At 41.7% G+C, this 14,041-nt stretch overlaps 2 protein-coding genes and 1 long non-coding RNA gene across 3 annotated transcripts; 1 reads left to right on the top strand and 2 right to left on the bottom strand.

Annotated features, from left to right (window-relative positions):
• LOC109868894 (transcription factor HES-5) lies at positions 1–1,301 on the bottom strand. The gene is made up of 2 exons (XM_020458640.2): positions 1,180–1,301; positions 1–1,026 (listed from the first exon to the last, which is right to left on the bottom strand). The coding sequence occupies exons 1-2, from the start codon at positions 1,237–1,239 to the stop codon at positions 586–588; spliced, it is 501 nt and encodes a 166-aa protein (XP_020314229.1). The 5' UTR covers positions 1,240–1,301; the 3' UTR covers positions 1–585.
• Positions 1,302–4,351: 3,050 nt separating this feature from the next.
• LOC109869509 (transcription factor HES-5) lies at positions 4,352–5,668 on the bottom strand. The gene is made up of 2 exons (XM_020459702.2): positions 5,527–5,668; positions 4,352–5,404 (listed from the first exon to the last, which is right to left on the bottom strand). The coding sequence occupies exons 1-2, from the start codon at positions 5,572–5,574 to the stop codon at positions 4,982–4,984; spliced, it is 471 nt and encodes a 156-aa protein (XP_020315291.1). The 5' UTR covers positions 5,575–5,668; the 3' UTR covers positions 4,352–4,981.
• Positions 5,669–9,373: 3,705 nt separating this feature from the next.
• LOC109869601 (uncharacterized) lies at positions 9,374–11,731 on the top strand. Its single transcript, XR_002252052.2, has 3 exons — positions 9,374–9,761; positions 10,318–10,755; positions 11,031–11,731. It is a non-coding gene; the product is annotated as an uncharacterized LOC109869601 (long non-coding RNA).
• The last annotated feature ends 2,310 nt before the right edge of the window (positions 11,732–14,041 follow it).

Here is a 14,041-nt window from a genome sequence, read left to right as displayed (position 1 = left end):
ATTATAGTTTCATTGTCATACACGTCATACATAGTTTTAAGAGCTTCTTTAATGCAATATAAACTATCAGAACAATAGCAACAGTGCTATTACAAAGTATACCAACACACTAGTCCCTTTATAAAAGATACATCCATCCAAACATAACATATTAATAATAAAAGAGAAATATCCTCAAATAATTGCTGGCGAAAATACAGTAGCATATTGTAGTTACTGGTTAAGTCTAGCATAACACATGAACTCCACTGGAGTAAGCAATCATTTCACCTCACCATCAATTCAAATTTCACAATAAAATATCATAACTCAATAATTACCTAAATTCTTCAACACAAACAAAAAAAACTCATGTGACAAAACAAGTAAGAAAAATAACAATCTTCACAAAAAAGTGACAACCCTCACTTCAAATATGCCAGAAATCAAATGTGCCACACATATATGGCCATCAATGTGATGAGACAATAAGAGCTCAGTAAACCCACAACGGTGGAGGAGGATGGAAATGCATATTTCCTACATAGTGAGGGACATACAGTCCAGTGTTTCCCTCAGGTTTTACAGTGATTCCAGTAACTCTCTCTACCAGGGCCTCCAGACTGGACCTTTAACTCCTTTGTCCTGGAGCTTGGCGGTGGCACGGAAGATGGAGGAGACTGGGGAAGTGGAGCGGCCCATCGGGCTGCTGCAGGATATCTGGGCCTGGGAGGAGAGCTGCTGTTGGAGCTCCTGAAGAGGTCCAGCGGAGGTGGTGGTGGTGTCTCTCTTGGGGCTTCCAGAGAGGAACTGCAGAGACTCCCTCCAGCACTGTGAGTAACCCTCTCTGTAGTCCCTCTGAGATGGAGCCGGCTGCGGCTGCTGCTGCTGCCTCAGGAATCTCACGGTCATCTCCAGGATGTCGGCTTTCTCCAGCTTGGTATTGGGGTCCTCTTTGTGGAACTCCTTCTCCAGGATGAGCTTGAGCTGCTCTATGCAGCCGTTAATGCGATCTCGACGCATCTTCTCCACGATGGGTTTCCTTATCTGAGGAGGCAGAGAAGAACATTTGATTAGTCAACAGTTCTAATATATGACAACAAGAAATTCAGTCAAATACTATAAAAAGCCATAATATACATGAATATACACATTTTATACTGTATATACACACATACATTGGTTGAACCTAACACATACCTTAATGTCTTTTTCTGCGAACTTCAGATGGTGGAAAGAGGAAGTTAAGCAGGGAGCCATGTCTGCGTGAGAGACTGACAGGTCTGTTGGCTACTTTTCCTGGGCTGCAGAGTGTGGTCTGGGACCTCTGAGGGATCTCTCCCCCTTTATATAGCAAGGGATTAGCATGACAAAGCCATGTGGCCCAGGCCCAGCTGGGGTTCCCACACTACTGAGACCACAGAGCTGCCCATCGCAACAATAGGAGAAACATCAATAACTTGATGGGTAACGGGGTAGTAGAGGCAATACAGGGATGTTTCCCAAGATAAGCAGCAACTATTGATTAATAAAACATGAATACATTATACATGCAATTAACATTCAACATAATGACAGGTAAAAACAAGGGAAACGAAGACACACTTTTGAAGGGAAGAGCCCTCTTCAAAGAGACTAATTTAGACCATAAAGAAAATATCTAAATTAGACAATAAAGAACATTTCTAATTTAGACCATAAAGAATATATCTAATTTAGACCATAAAGAATATATCTATGTAGTTTCAGTTCATTAAATGTTCTAGTTGACGTCCTGAGAACCCTTTCATCTAACACAATCAAGCCAGTATAGAATTCACAAAAAAATGACTCTTTAGAGTTTTCTTTCTCCAAGCAATATTCATTATAATTAACCAAAAATGACTTGAATTGTTGCATAGTTTCGACAAAAGACATAACATCCGGATACAATTCATTTTATTTAAGCAGCCAATTGTGTAATAGAGTGTTTACAACACTTTTTAAAGTTAGTGGTATAATAACCAGTAGGCTAGTATTGTTATGAAATGATACTAATGCTAAATTATGCTAATGCTAAATTATGCTAATGTCTGATACAGAAGACAATCACATAGACACAGGCTGTCGCTGTGTTGGAATGTGGGGATCACACACACTTATGTATACTTCAGACTTTTCTCACACATCCAGCGGTATGCGGAGGGAGGAGGTTGTGTGCCCACACACACACCACACTGTCCTCACACTCACCCCTCGCACACACTCCGTCCAGACAAGCAGTCTCCCCACTGACAGACAGTTGAGTCATTGAACCATTGTGTTATCTGTTGTCTGTTATATCTGTTATATCTGTTCTCATTGGCTGTTGAGTGTGGGAAAGCTCAAGACAACTCATGCCCACGCGTGGATTTATTGCACCCAGGAAAGGTTCATTCAAGAGCGTATTATCTCACAGCAACAGTTTATTTTTCCAATTGAATGTAGCCCTATAACTGAAGAGTTATTATATCTCCTGGAGGTAAATATTATGGCATTGAATACAAAGAAGAGGCACTACAGTGTAACACTGTAACTAATAAGATAAATGGATACTTTCCCAAGAAAAATCCCAGAACTTCTATCTATGATCTTTGATGGACTATGTGCTGCTGGGCCAGGGTGGGGAGACTGGGGACAATGCCACAGTCACTGGCACTATGCCATGGTTGTGGTTCAGGCAGCGCAAAGGTCACAGATGTGTGGCCTGGCCTGTGGGTGCTGTGAGGAGAACTCTCTCCTCCTAGTTTCCCACCAGTCACCAGCACTGGGGTAGATGAGCTACAAAAGCCAGGCCGCTCCCCCAATGCCCCATTGGGAATGTTAATTGATCCTTTGTCACATGACAAACAGAAACCCTATGTCACAGACCATCTGGAAAAAATCTAGTTAATGGTGCCTTGCACATCGACAAAGAGCTACACGATCACCCTGTCTTTTTCTTCCACTTTGGCCTGGATGAACATTGAACGTTTTCCATGAAGACAGTTAGAGCTACTCATAAAGGGGAATTTGTCAACTTCATCTATACAAAAATGATTTACCTGTTAGCTAGACATTCCCTTTCGGGCTAGCCGTGAATTGACCACATTGACAGTGTGGTGACGAGACAGTTTTGGCTAGCCTTTGTCCGTGGCTCTTTAAGTGTGTGTGAACAGTGACCCACCCACAGACTCAATTCCTGCCATACACTCTGGACTGCCAGGCCTGTGGAGGAGTAAGGCAGGTTCCCATCAGCCCTCTGCCTTTGGGAGTGTGCTAGCCCCTGTTTCCCACACTCTCTGTCCATTCACTGGCCTCAATAAGGGGACAATAGAAGTGTGTCTTGTTACACATCACATTAGCCACGGTGTTTGATCTCTGGTTGAAGGGAGAGAGGGGCCCATAGTCACCGCCAGACCATCTGCAGGACTAACCCTGAGAAACTTCAGCAATGCCACTGAGGGGGGGGGGGGGGTGTAATACATGTGACTCAGCTAGTCATGGCCTAGACTGACGACCATGATTAGTTGATTATTTGTATCTGGTGTGTTAGCAAAGAGGTTGGAACAGAAACTTGACAAAAATAGTTAAAATATTAAAGTTTAAGGTCATCGAAGTTTACTCTTCTTAATAAGAACTATATAGATATTCAAGTTGGTGACTCACTTTTTTGCCACTACTCTGCACTGTCGTTCCATTATTACAATGATCCTAAATTTACTGCTCAAGATCAGGACATACTATATATCATACGATATTAATCACATCCCTTAATCCATGTGATTAATTGGTGTGACAGAACCAGTTAAAAAGAATAGGTTATGTTCTATATGAGTGAAGTATAGGCATATATAGTAGATAGGATATACATTTAGACAGGTGTCCTCAGTAATGTGGTGTTCTTGATGGGAGTCCTTCATAGTTATGGTCATGCATTCCTCTGACAAAAAGTCATTATTTTAGGCACAGATTTTGTCCAACCACAAATAAACAATAGGTTTCAAGGTTTGGGTTTGTCAACCAGGAACCAATATCGATCTGACATCTCTGGGCAGTGGGATAGGTGCTCTTCACAATCTAGATTTAGGTTTGTGAATATAGTCAATCAATATACTTACTAGATAGTATGTTGTCGTCTTTATAAATTTGTGGATGAAAAAGTTAGCCATACTACTGATGTCATCACAATGGATGTGGGTGGTGAACTTTGTGCAGATATGAGTTGATACGACAGAGAAAATAGAACCAGAAATGTAAATGTTGAGAAACTTCAATTGAAGTTAATTTATTTTCAAAAGCTTGATGACATGTCACTCCAAATAGTGTAATTTAAATCAATAAAGGCAAACAAACAAACGTACACAAACTCGTGTTGAATACACAACATCCCTTTATGAATGGGGTCTCTTCGAAGTTACATTTGAGCATTTCCTTGAACATTGAATATTTGTATTATTAATAACATAATTCTTACATAATCATGACATGATGTACATTTAAAGTAGATTCATTGGATCCATTTGTAGCATAATATTCATACATCACCAAATTGATACATTGTACCATTGTGACAATTTATTGTAAATATTGTAAAAAAACAGGTGGTGTCACAGACACCAAATAAACAGTAGCAACCCATTATGGGTTAGACATACAATGAAAGTATGTTATTAGCATAATTTAACTCTGTTTGTACTTTCAGAGTTATCGTTCTCAGACAAGAACATGCATAATAGTAACACTGTTAATTCAGTGTACATTTTCATATACAGAGTATGTATCCAAAGCAATCTGAATCATTTCATAGAATCCTTTCAAAGGAATACTGGCAAAATATGCCCTTGCTTCATCTGGATGAAGACTATCGACGTAGCATCTCTTGCCAAATGCAAAAGAATTAGACCTTCGTCACTCCGAACACCACTGTCCATGCCTGTCATAATATAGACTGGCCTGTCCAATTCCGTTTGTCTGACATGAAAAAGTTTGAAGCATTATTGCTCTACCAGGGCCTCCAGAGTGGATGGGAGACAGGGCTCATCACACCCTTGGTGGTAGCCTGGTGAACTGGGGAGCCCGGCGGGGAGAAGGACCAGGGAGCCTGACTGTGTTGGCTGGATGTCTGCAGGCTCTGGAAGTGGCTCAGCAGCGAGCTGTAGGACTGTGTCTTCACCTCACACTGAGACAGGAAGCTGACAGCGTCCTGCACACAGCGAGAGTAGCCCTCATTGGCTGCTGCAGTGGAGGAACTTCCTGCCTGCTGCTGGCGGCTCAGGAAATAGACAGTCATCTCCAAGATGTCGGCCTTCTCTTGCTTGGAGTCGGGCTGCTGGCGGAGGAACTCGGGACCCAGGAGGGACTTGAGCTGCTCGATGCTGGTGTTGATGCGATCCCTACGCATCTTCTCCACCACTGGCTTCCTTATCTGCACAAAGAGAAAACAAGGAACAATTTAGTCAACCTGATCTGCCCTGTACTAGTATCAACAGCAATAGAATGAGAAAGAAATGTATTTATGTATTCAAAGACTTAAAAGCATTTGTTTACCTTAGTAAGTGAGAGGTGCTGCTTAGGGTTAGTCATCTGTCTAATCATAGTTGGTGCCAATGGATATAGCAGTAGTAGTTCTTTTGAGCTGAAGTCTCAGTAAAGAGCCAATTGGATATGTGCTGTCTTCCCTCTGGTTCTCCCTCCTATTTATACTCCTAAATCTCCATATGAATGTGTGGGTCTTGGGCTTGTTGGAGTTTCTCACAGTCCGGAGCCAATGAGAGGGCTGGGAATGGCATTGATAGATGCTGGGCTGCCACATGCTCAATGAAGTGTTTATTGCTGAGGGGACAAAGAGTGTGCCTCCAGGGAGCAGGTGGAGGGATGGGGAGGGAGAGGGATGGGTGGGAGGGAGGGAGAGGGAGTGGAGGGAGGGGGGCGGACATGGCGCCGCGTTGTGGATCTGGGAAAGTGGTGACCCCAGAGGAAGGAGTGTGCTCGTCTCTTGCCAGGATCACAGAATAAAGGGTGAGCACAAAGTGCTTTGGCACAGGGCACACGTGGGTGTGAGACTGAGATAGGACTGTGAGTCAAATAGCTCATGGGGCTACTGTGTGTCTACTAGCTTAATCAAAAAGGTTGCTTTCAGATCCATGAAGATCTGTTCATTCCCTTGGATCTTTGGTGCCATGTCATGTAAAGATGTATTAATGGGGTGGTGATTGGGCAACATTAAGTTTTAAGTTCAACTTTGGTGTGATCTGTATATTTGTCAGGTAGTAGATTTATGTGTTATAAACATTGCACAGTTGTAACTGCCATGAATAGTCTGCATTGTAACCCAGTATATATCCAGAATTGAGTTTTGGAAACCAACACATGTAGATATAGATTGCCAGCGTTGCTACAGCACACACCTGCTCGCTCTGCCTGTGTCCCAGTCACACGCTCCCCCTTCCTGCCCCAGTGGAACGTGAGAGCCGCCGTGCTCCTGTGCTTCCCACACTTCAGTGTTAATGACACTGGGGCGAACACACAAAGGAAGTGTGCCCCGTCAAACAAAGCTCGAGTGACCAGGGCCCCCCTCCTCCCTACTGCCCATGCACAGTGCAGTCAACAAGGCTCTCATAGGGATCTCACAGGAACACCATCTGGACAGATAGGACACTTATCACCCAATGGACCATGTGAGACCTGCTTTGTGAGAAACAGGGAGATGAAATAGAATGAGTGAGAAAGTAAGAGAAGGAAATAAAATAAAAAGTCAAACTTCAAAGTCTTTTAGATATTATGATGACTATTTGACTAATACATGAAAATGTACGATTTTATATTATAAACAGGGTGTTTTCGAGCCCTGAATGCTGATAGGCTGACAGCCATGGTATATCTGACCGTATACCAGGGGTATGACAAAACATTTATTTTTACTGATCCAATGATGCTGGTAACCAGTTTATAATAGCAAAAAGGCACATCGGGGGTTTGTGATATATGGCCAATATACCACGGCTAAGGGCTGTATCCAGGCACTCCGCGTTGTGTTGTGCTTAAGAACAGCCCTTAGCCGTGGTATATTGGCCATATACCAAACCCCCTTGGGCCTTATTGCTTAATTATACTATTACCACCAAATCAAATAGTCAATGCGAATTACTAATATCAATTTAGCAATACCATTTTAAAGGGCACCTCCAACCTGTTCATTTGGATCAGGGCCATTGTATTTAATTCATTCATGCACTTCTTATTGCCACATGAAATACACAGAGTCATCCTCATTTCAAAGCAGGCAAAACACAAAGATCTTACAGCACATTCAACATGACAGAGCTCTATGCTGACCTTTTTTACAAGAAGCACACGTGCGCCTAAGCTGAAAACTATAGGCGAACACAAAGAAATATAGGAGCACAATGAAAAATATTTGAGGTAATAAAGCTAGAATCGTACATTTAAATTCCAGGTCACACATCAAAATATTTAAGCTCATATGTGAGTAAAATGGTCGCACTGTAGAGCCCTGCATGAAGGACCAACAGACCCGGTAAAGACCACATCAAATGGACCTGGATATTAAACTGATGAAGATGTTAATCAATTAATCTTATGGGAGGTATATACTCTGAGGTTATTTAACATATGTTTCCCTTCTTTGTTCCCACAGTGGTAAAGAGAGAAAGTGCACTGACAGGGTGGAGAAACTTTACACGGAGTCCAGCACAGACGTGTGGGACACGTCCTTCTCAGTCAAGAGTCCCCTGCTCTTCCACAATGGCTACTCAAAGTACTACAGAGATACTCTACGACTGTCTCCATTACCTGTTGAAGATGTTGCCCCACTGTTTATCCAGTTAGGATCTCCATGGAAACACCAAAACCAGCAGTGGGACTGAGCATAGTAACCATGAGCAGTTTTTGTAGCCTATGCAAAGTTACTCTCACACCAAATCCATCTTTATCTCTGGAAGAACTAAAGATGTGGACTATGTCAATTGTTGTGGACTATTTTGCAACTGAAATGATTGGGATATATTTTTTTAACGATAAAATGATGTATATATTTTTCCAGAGACTATTATTGATAAGTGATTGACTTTTAATCTATGGTCTTTTGTAAAAATAGAGTTTAGTCTCCATACTGTATGTATATGCTGTCCAGACTGTGATATTCTTTGGTCAATAAAATAACCATAACATGTGCATTGTAGGCCTTAAGAAAAGCATGAATTGCTTTAGTATTCCTTGCAGAGATGTTCATTGAAGACTACTCTCTGAAAAAAAGAGTTGAAATGGAAAGCCATATTCCTTCATACAAAAGGAACCATATTGTTTTTTATGCCTATGCTTATGTTGAAATAAGTATAAGTATAGGCCATTGGCGCAACTTTGGTTTTAGAAGTGCGGGGGACATCTTTAAAAAAAAAAGTTTTATCAAGTCAGATAAACACTCCAAACAGCCTACCCGAATGCTCGGAGTTGTCCACGCGGTCCTAAAGCACGCCTTTGCCTTGTTTGGTATCACATTCCATTGATAAACCCATGGGGGTCAAAAATGCAATTTCAGAATGTGGGGGGGACATGTCCCCCCTTCCCCAGTGAAAGTTGCGCCCCTGGTATAGGCTACAGTAGAGCCTCATGGTAGGCTAGATCACAAGTGAAATTATATTTTTGATATGCAATGTAAAACATTTATTGTTAAAAAAAATGTGTCTGCTTTTTTTGTTCATTCTCAGTCATTTCTTATCTATTGCTAAATCACTTGACAACTATGGATCATGATAAAGAGTACATCACATTTATTTAATAAGCATTTCCCAAATAACATAATAGTCCTAAATGTGCAGCTCTACTAGCCAGTCTTTTCGTATGTTCATGTAACATATACATGCAAGCAGGCACACATTCAACTTTACCGAACCCAACACACAGTTTGCATATGGCTATTTTGCTGGTAGCCAACAAACAAATGAGAGAAGTGCTGCTTTTCTGTCTACTATTTTATGTAAACGATACTCAATCTTATCTGGGTAATAAATGCATATCTTCTTCTTACAGTTCATTTTGTAGAAGGCCGACCGGGGTACTGCATGCTGCCATTAGCAACTAAATGATCCTGTGTGCGATTTTAACACATAATCGGTTCAAGGCCATACATCTGGTGTATTAGAAGCAATTATTGGTATCATGATTGTCTTCCACAAATGGTACCAAGAATATGCATAATCCTTGCTTCAGGGCCTGAGCTACAGGCAGTTAGATTTGGGTATGTCATTTGGGTGAATATTGAAAAAAGGGGGCTATCCCTAAGTTAAATTATGATTTTAATGAATGGAGCGAATTTGGTGCGAGAGCTTTTTTTCCCTGTGAGCGTGGCAGTTTTTAGCTGAGCGGTAGGAAAGGCCGGAGCGGATTTCCAACCGCTCAACTCAACTCACATGCTCTGATCCCATGTGCACAGAGACTGGCGGTACTACAGTTTAAAACTGATGCCAAGCCCAGAAAGACAATTCCCACAGACGCTCCCATAGAGAAGTACATTTACAACATTCCTAAAACGATACTTTGGTTATCACCTTTGTGCAAAAAATATCAATATTTTTTTGCATGAATTGTCTTTGAGGGTTATTATTTTTTAATCACTCACAGCCGAAGTAATTAACGTTTTATATTCATGCTGATACATGGACGAGATTGGCTCACAATGCACACGCAGAAGGAATGGAACAGTGGAATCACTCATGCACTCGTCCAGTACCTGCTCTTAGTGATCTAATATCACACAGTCTCAGGTGAGCGTAATTTGTTTTCGTGAATTATCATAACTGTTTGTGGCTAGACAAGCTAGCTAGTTGAGTTTTTGATAATGACAATCTAGACAGCTAATGTTAATTTATGTGCACAGCCGCTAGGTTAATTTCAATACAATTTCATGCTAGCCAGCGGTTTCCACAGCACAGCCACAAAGTCAAAATGGCCTGTCGTAAAAAATGCATATAAACAAAAATGAGCTTTTTGGTCTTAATTTAATGTAAGGGTTAGACATACGGTTAACGTTTGGTTTAAAATACGATTTTGATATGATAAATTGTAGAAAATAGGCAGGGTTTATAACTTTGTGGTAACTAGTGATGACCCTACTAGATAACTAGCTAGCAAACGCTACTGTAACGTTACTGTACTTGCTATTGTGTGACTGAAAAATATTGTGTATAAATGGTTAGCTGGCTATTTACTTATAGGCTACTAGCTAGTTATGTAATGATGTTTGCTTGATGGTGGGGAGGGGGTCTGAGAGTTGGACGTTCTAAGTCTGTGCTTACTGTTTCTGTTTCTCATTCCAAACAGCCTACCAGTTTATGAATCTGGAGACACTGGAGGTGTTTGGGGTGGAGAGGACAGTGGACTCAGTGGAGGACATCCCAGCCACTTGGTAGTAAGGGCATGCCGGGCGTGAGCCAACAGCCCAGCTCTGACCAACGGCGAAGTCAGCTCAAAATTATTTGATTGCTTTTGATAAAAAAAACATTTATCTGCCTCTCCAATGAAAAATAGTTTGAAATGTCGAACATATATTTACAGAAAATAGATTTATGTTTCTGAATGATGCACCATGCTGCTTTGTTGACAACATGACTGAGCTGCACAAGATTACTGTTCCATTTGAGAAGGGCGCTCCTCCCTCACCGCGTTTTACCTTTCACGTCACTGACCATAGCTGGGTGCACCGCAGCTCAGGTTAATAGAACTCCCTCAGTGTTGGCACTGCTACTTCCTGCCTGATGGGTAAGAGGACATCACACACAGAATTAGGAGTCTTCCCTTATTTACATGTTTGGGTGTATGTGTGTCAGAGGTGAGGGATGATAAGCCAGTGTTTGAGTAGAAGCGTCTGGTGTGTTAGGACTTGTGGATGCACTCCAATTTCCTGAACAGAAAGGTGACATTAAGTATTTCTCTACACCCTAACCATTAACCCCTACTCATACCCTGGCCTAGCCCCTTACTTTCAAACCAGTAAACCCATAATTTTCCGATATGACCTGGTGTGTGTTACACAGGGTGTTACAGGAGGAATTGAAGGGGGAGCATGCCTCGTACCTGCGGCAGCACCCGGATTTCCGCGCCATGATGGCCGACTTCTTGCAGGTCCTGTTACTACGAAAACCAAGCGACGTCATCATGTTCGCCTGTGAAGACTTCTCCCCTGGGGGGTCTCTTCAACACCTCTTCACCTTGAGGACATACTGTGGCTTCCTCTCAAAGGCCCTTTAGTGAGGACAATACTATTCTGGTTAGCAGTTGTCACTAGTATGTACAGTGGCCCTCGAGATCCTAGAGTATTGTTTTTACATTTTGTAATACTGTTTTTACTGTCTACTGTTTTTGTTTGCATGAGCTGTATTGAAACATTCCAATCAACTCATGCTCATCTGACTCAAAAAGTAAGCTATTGTATAACTTTGCTGCCCAGATTGCCTAGGAATGTAACAGCCTTTGAATAATACAATTATATGTGTATTAATAGTCCAGACAATCTTACAAGGCAGACTAAAGGTCTGCTTAATAGCTGAAACAGTTCAGCAGAGTTTGTAAATATATTATGACTGCATTTTGTGATGTTTTGAAATTTAGTGAGTGTGTTTTTCGGCTGTTTGGATACAACAACAAAAAATCCTAGAAGCAAGCCAAAGTCCATGTCCCTTCGTCGGTGATTGGTTAACAGTAGGGGTTCTTCAATAAATTCTTTGTTGTCATTCAATGAGAGACGACTTGTTTTCATGTACAGTTTTTCATTGAAAAATACTGTACCAAACATCATAGCTAGATGTAGAATTGCAGGACGAAGATCTCTTCGGCAAAAACGTCAGAATTAATGACAGATTTCCTGAGTTATTTTAGATTAGTTCGGACTATTGTGAGACTGGCTACGGCATCTCAAAATTGACAAACGGTACCATTGTCGCTTTTAAGGGAGTGAGAGCACACTCATTCGACTAGCCGAGTTTGGATACGCGCCAACCAAACTGAAACATACTGAAGCCTTATGACAGCATTGACTTTCCATACCAAACTCCCTCACCCCTATAAAATAGACTAAATGGTATTTAAGTGCAAATTAAAAGCCACATTTCATCCATGTACATGTATCTACCGATGCACTGGCACTTCAGTGCACTTAAGAGAGAGGATTAACTCAGTGGGGACAGGTCAGGATGTTGAGCGCACACCAGATACAGCTACATTACGATCTTGCACTATACATTTTCTACATGCTTTAGTTTCACAATAAGGGAATGTATTATCTAAAAAACAAACATGAGGCACTGGGAAGGGGACTCGAGTCAGAATCTACTGTAGCCTACACCAAAGTCTAATAAACTTGTCTTTTTGATTCAGTTTTCAACAAAAAAATAAACAAAATCAAAAACACCTTTGATTTGCTGAATTAAGAGGACTACAGTTCCCAGAGTACACTTGATGTTTCCAAGCTACAGTTGCGTCAAGTCACGGTTGTGTGATTGCGTTGTTTTAAACAGAAAATATCATACAACTGTCTCCTGAGGTGCAAATATATACTGAACAAAAATATAAAACACAACATGCAAAAATGTCAAAGATTTTACTGCGCTAAAGTTCATATAAGGAAATCAGTCAACTGAAATACACTGCTCAAAAAAATAAAGGGAACACTTAAACAACACAATGTAACTCCAAGTCAATCACACTTCTGTGAAATCAAACTGTCCACTTAGGAAGCAACACTGATTGACAATACATTTCACATGCTGTTGTGCAAATGGAATAGACAACAGGTGGAAAGTATAGGCAATTAGCAAGACACCCCCAATAAAGGAGAGGTTCTGCAGGTGGTGACCATAGACCACTTCTCAGTTCCTATGCTTCCTGGCTGATGTTTTGGTCACTTTTGAATGCTGGCGGTGCTTTCACTCTAGTGGTAGCATGAGACGGAGTCTATACAACCCAGACAAGTGGCTCAGGTAGTGCAGCTCATCCAGGATGGCACATCAATGCGAGCTGTGGCAAGAAGGTTTGCTGTGTCTGTCAGCGTAGTGTCCAGAGCATGGAGGCGCTACCAGGAGACAGGCCAGTACATCAGGAGACGTGGTCTGACCACCATCAATATCTGGTCTGACCACCATTTGCCTCATACAACGCGAGACATCTTCGCATAGAGTTGATCAGGCAGTTGATTGTGGAATGTTGCCCCATTCTTCTTTAATGGCTGTGCGAAGTTGCTGGATTTAGCCAGAAACTGGAACACGGTGTCGTATACTATGATCCAGAGCATTCTAAACATGCTCAATGGGTGACATGTCTGGTAAGTATGTAGGCCATGGAAGAACTTCCTGGAATTGTGTACAGATCCTTGCGACATGGGGTGATGGCGGCGGATGAATGGCGCGACAATGAGCCTCAGGATCTCATCACGGAATCTCTGTACATTCAAATTGCCATCGATAAAATGCAATTGTGTTCATTGTTTTTTAGATTATGCCTCCCCATACCATAACCCTACCATGGGGCACTCTGTTCACAACGTTGACATCAGCAAAACGTTTGCCCACATGACGCCATACACGTGGTCTGTGGTTGTGGGAGGCCGGTTGGACGTACTGACAAATTCTCTAAAATGACCGAGGCGGCTTATGGTAGAGAAATTAACATTAAATTCTGTGGCAACAGCTGTGGTGGATATTCCTGCAGTAAGCATGCCAATTGCAAGCTCCCTCAAGACTTGAGACATCTATGGCGTTGTGTGACAAAACTGAACATTTTAGAGTGGGCTTTTTTTATTGTCCCCAGCGCAAAGTGTACCTGTGCAATGATCATGCCGTTTAATCAGCTTCTTATTATGCACCAGCTGTCAGGTGGATGGATTATCTAGGCAAAGCAGAAATTCTCACTAACAGAGATGTAAACAAATTTGTGCACAACATTTGAGAGAAATAAGCTGTTTGCGTGTATGAAACATTTCTGTGATCTTTTGTTTCAGCTCAAAAAACATGGGACCAACACTTTATGTTGCGTTTACATGTTTGTTCAGTGT

This window comes from Oncorhynchus kisutch, linkage group LG24 (genome assembly GCF_002021735.2).
Source record: "Oncorhynchus kisutch isolate 150728-3 linkage group LG24, Okis_V2, whole genome shotgun sequence".
Lineage (NCBI taxonomy): Eukaryota > Metazoa > Chordata > Actinopteri > Salmoniformes > Salmonidae > Oncorhynchus > Oncorhynchus kisutch.
This window is presented reverse-complemented; position numbering and strand designations above follow the sequence as displayed.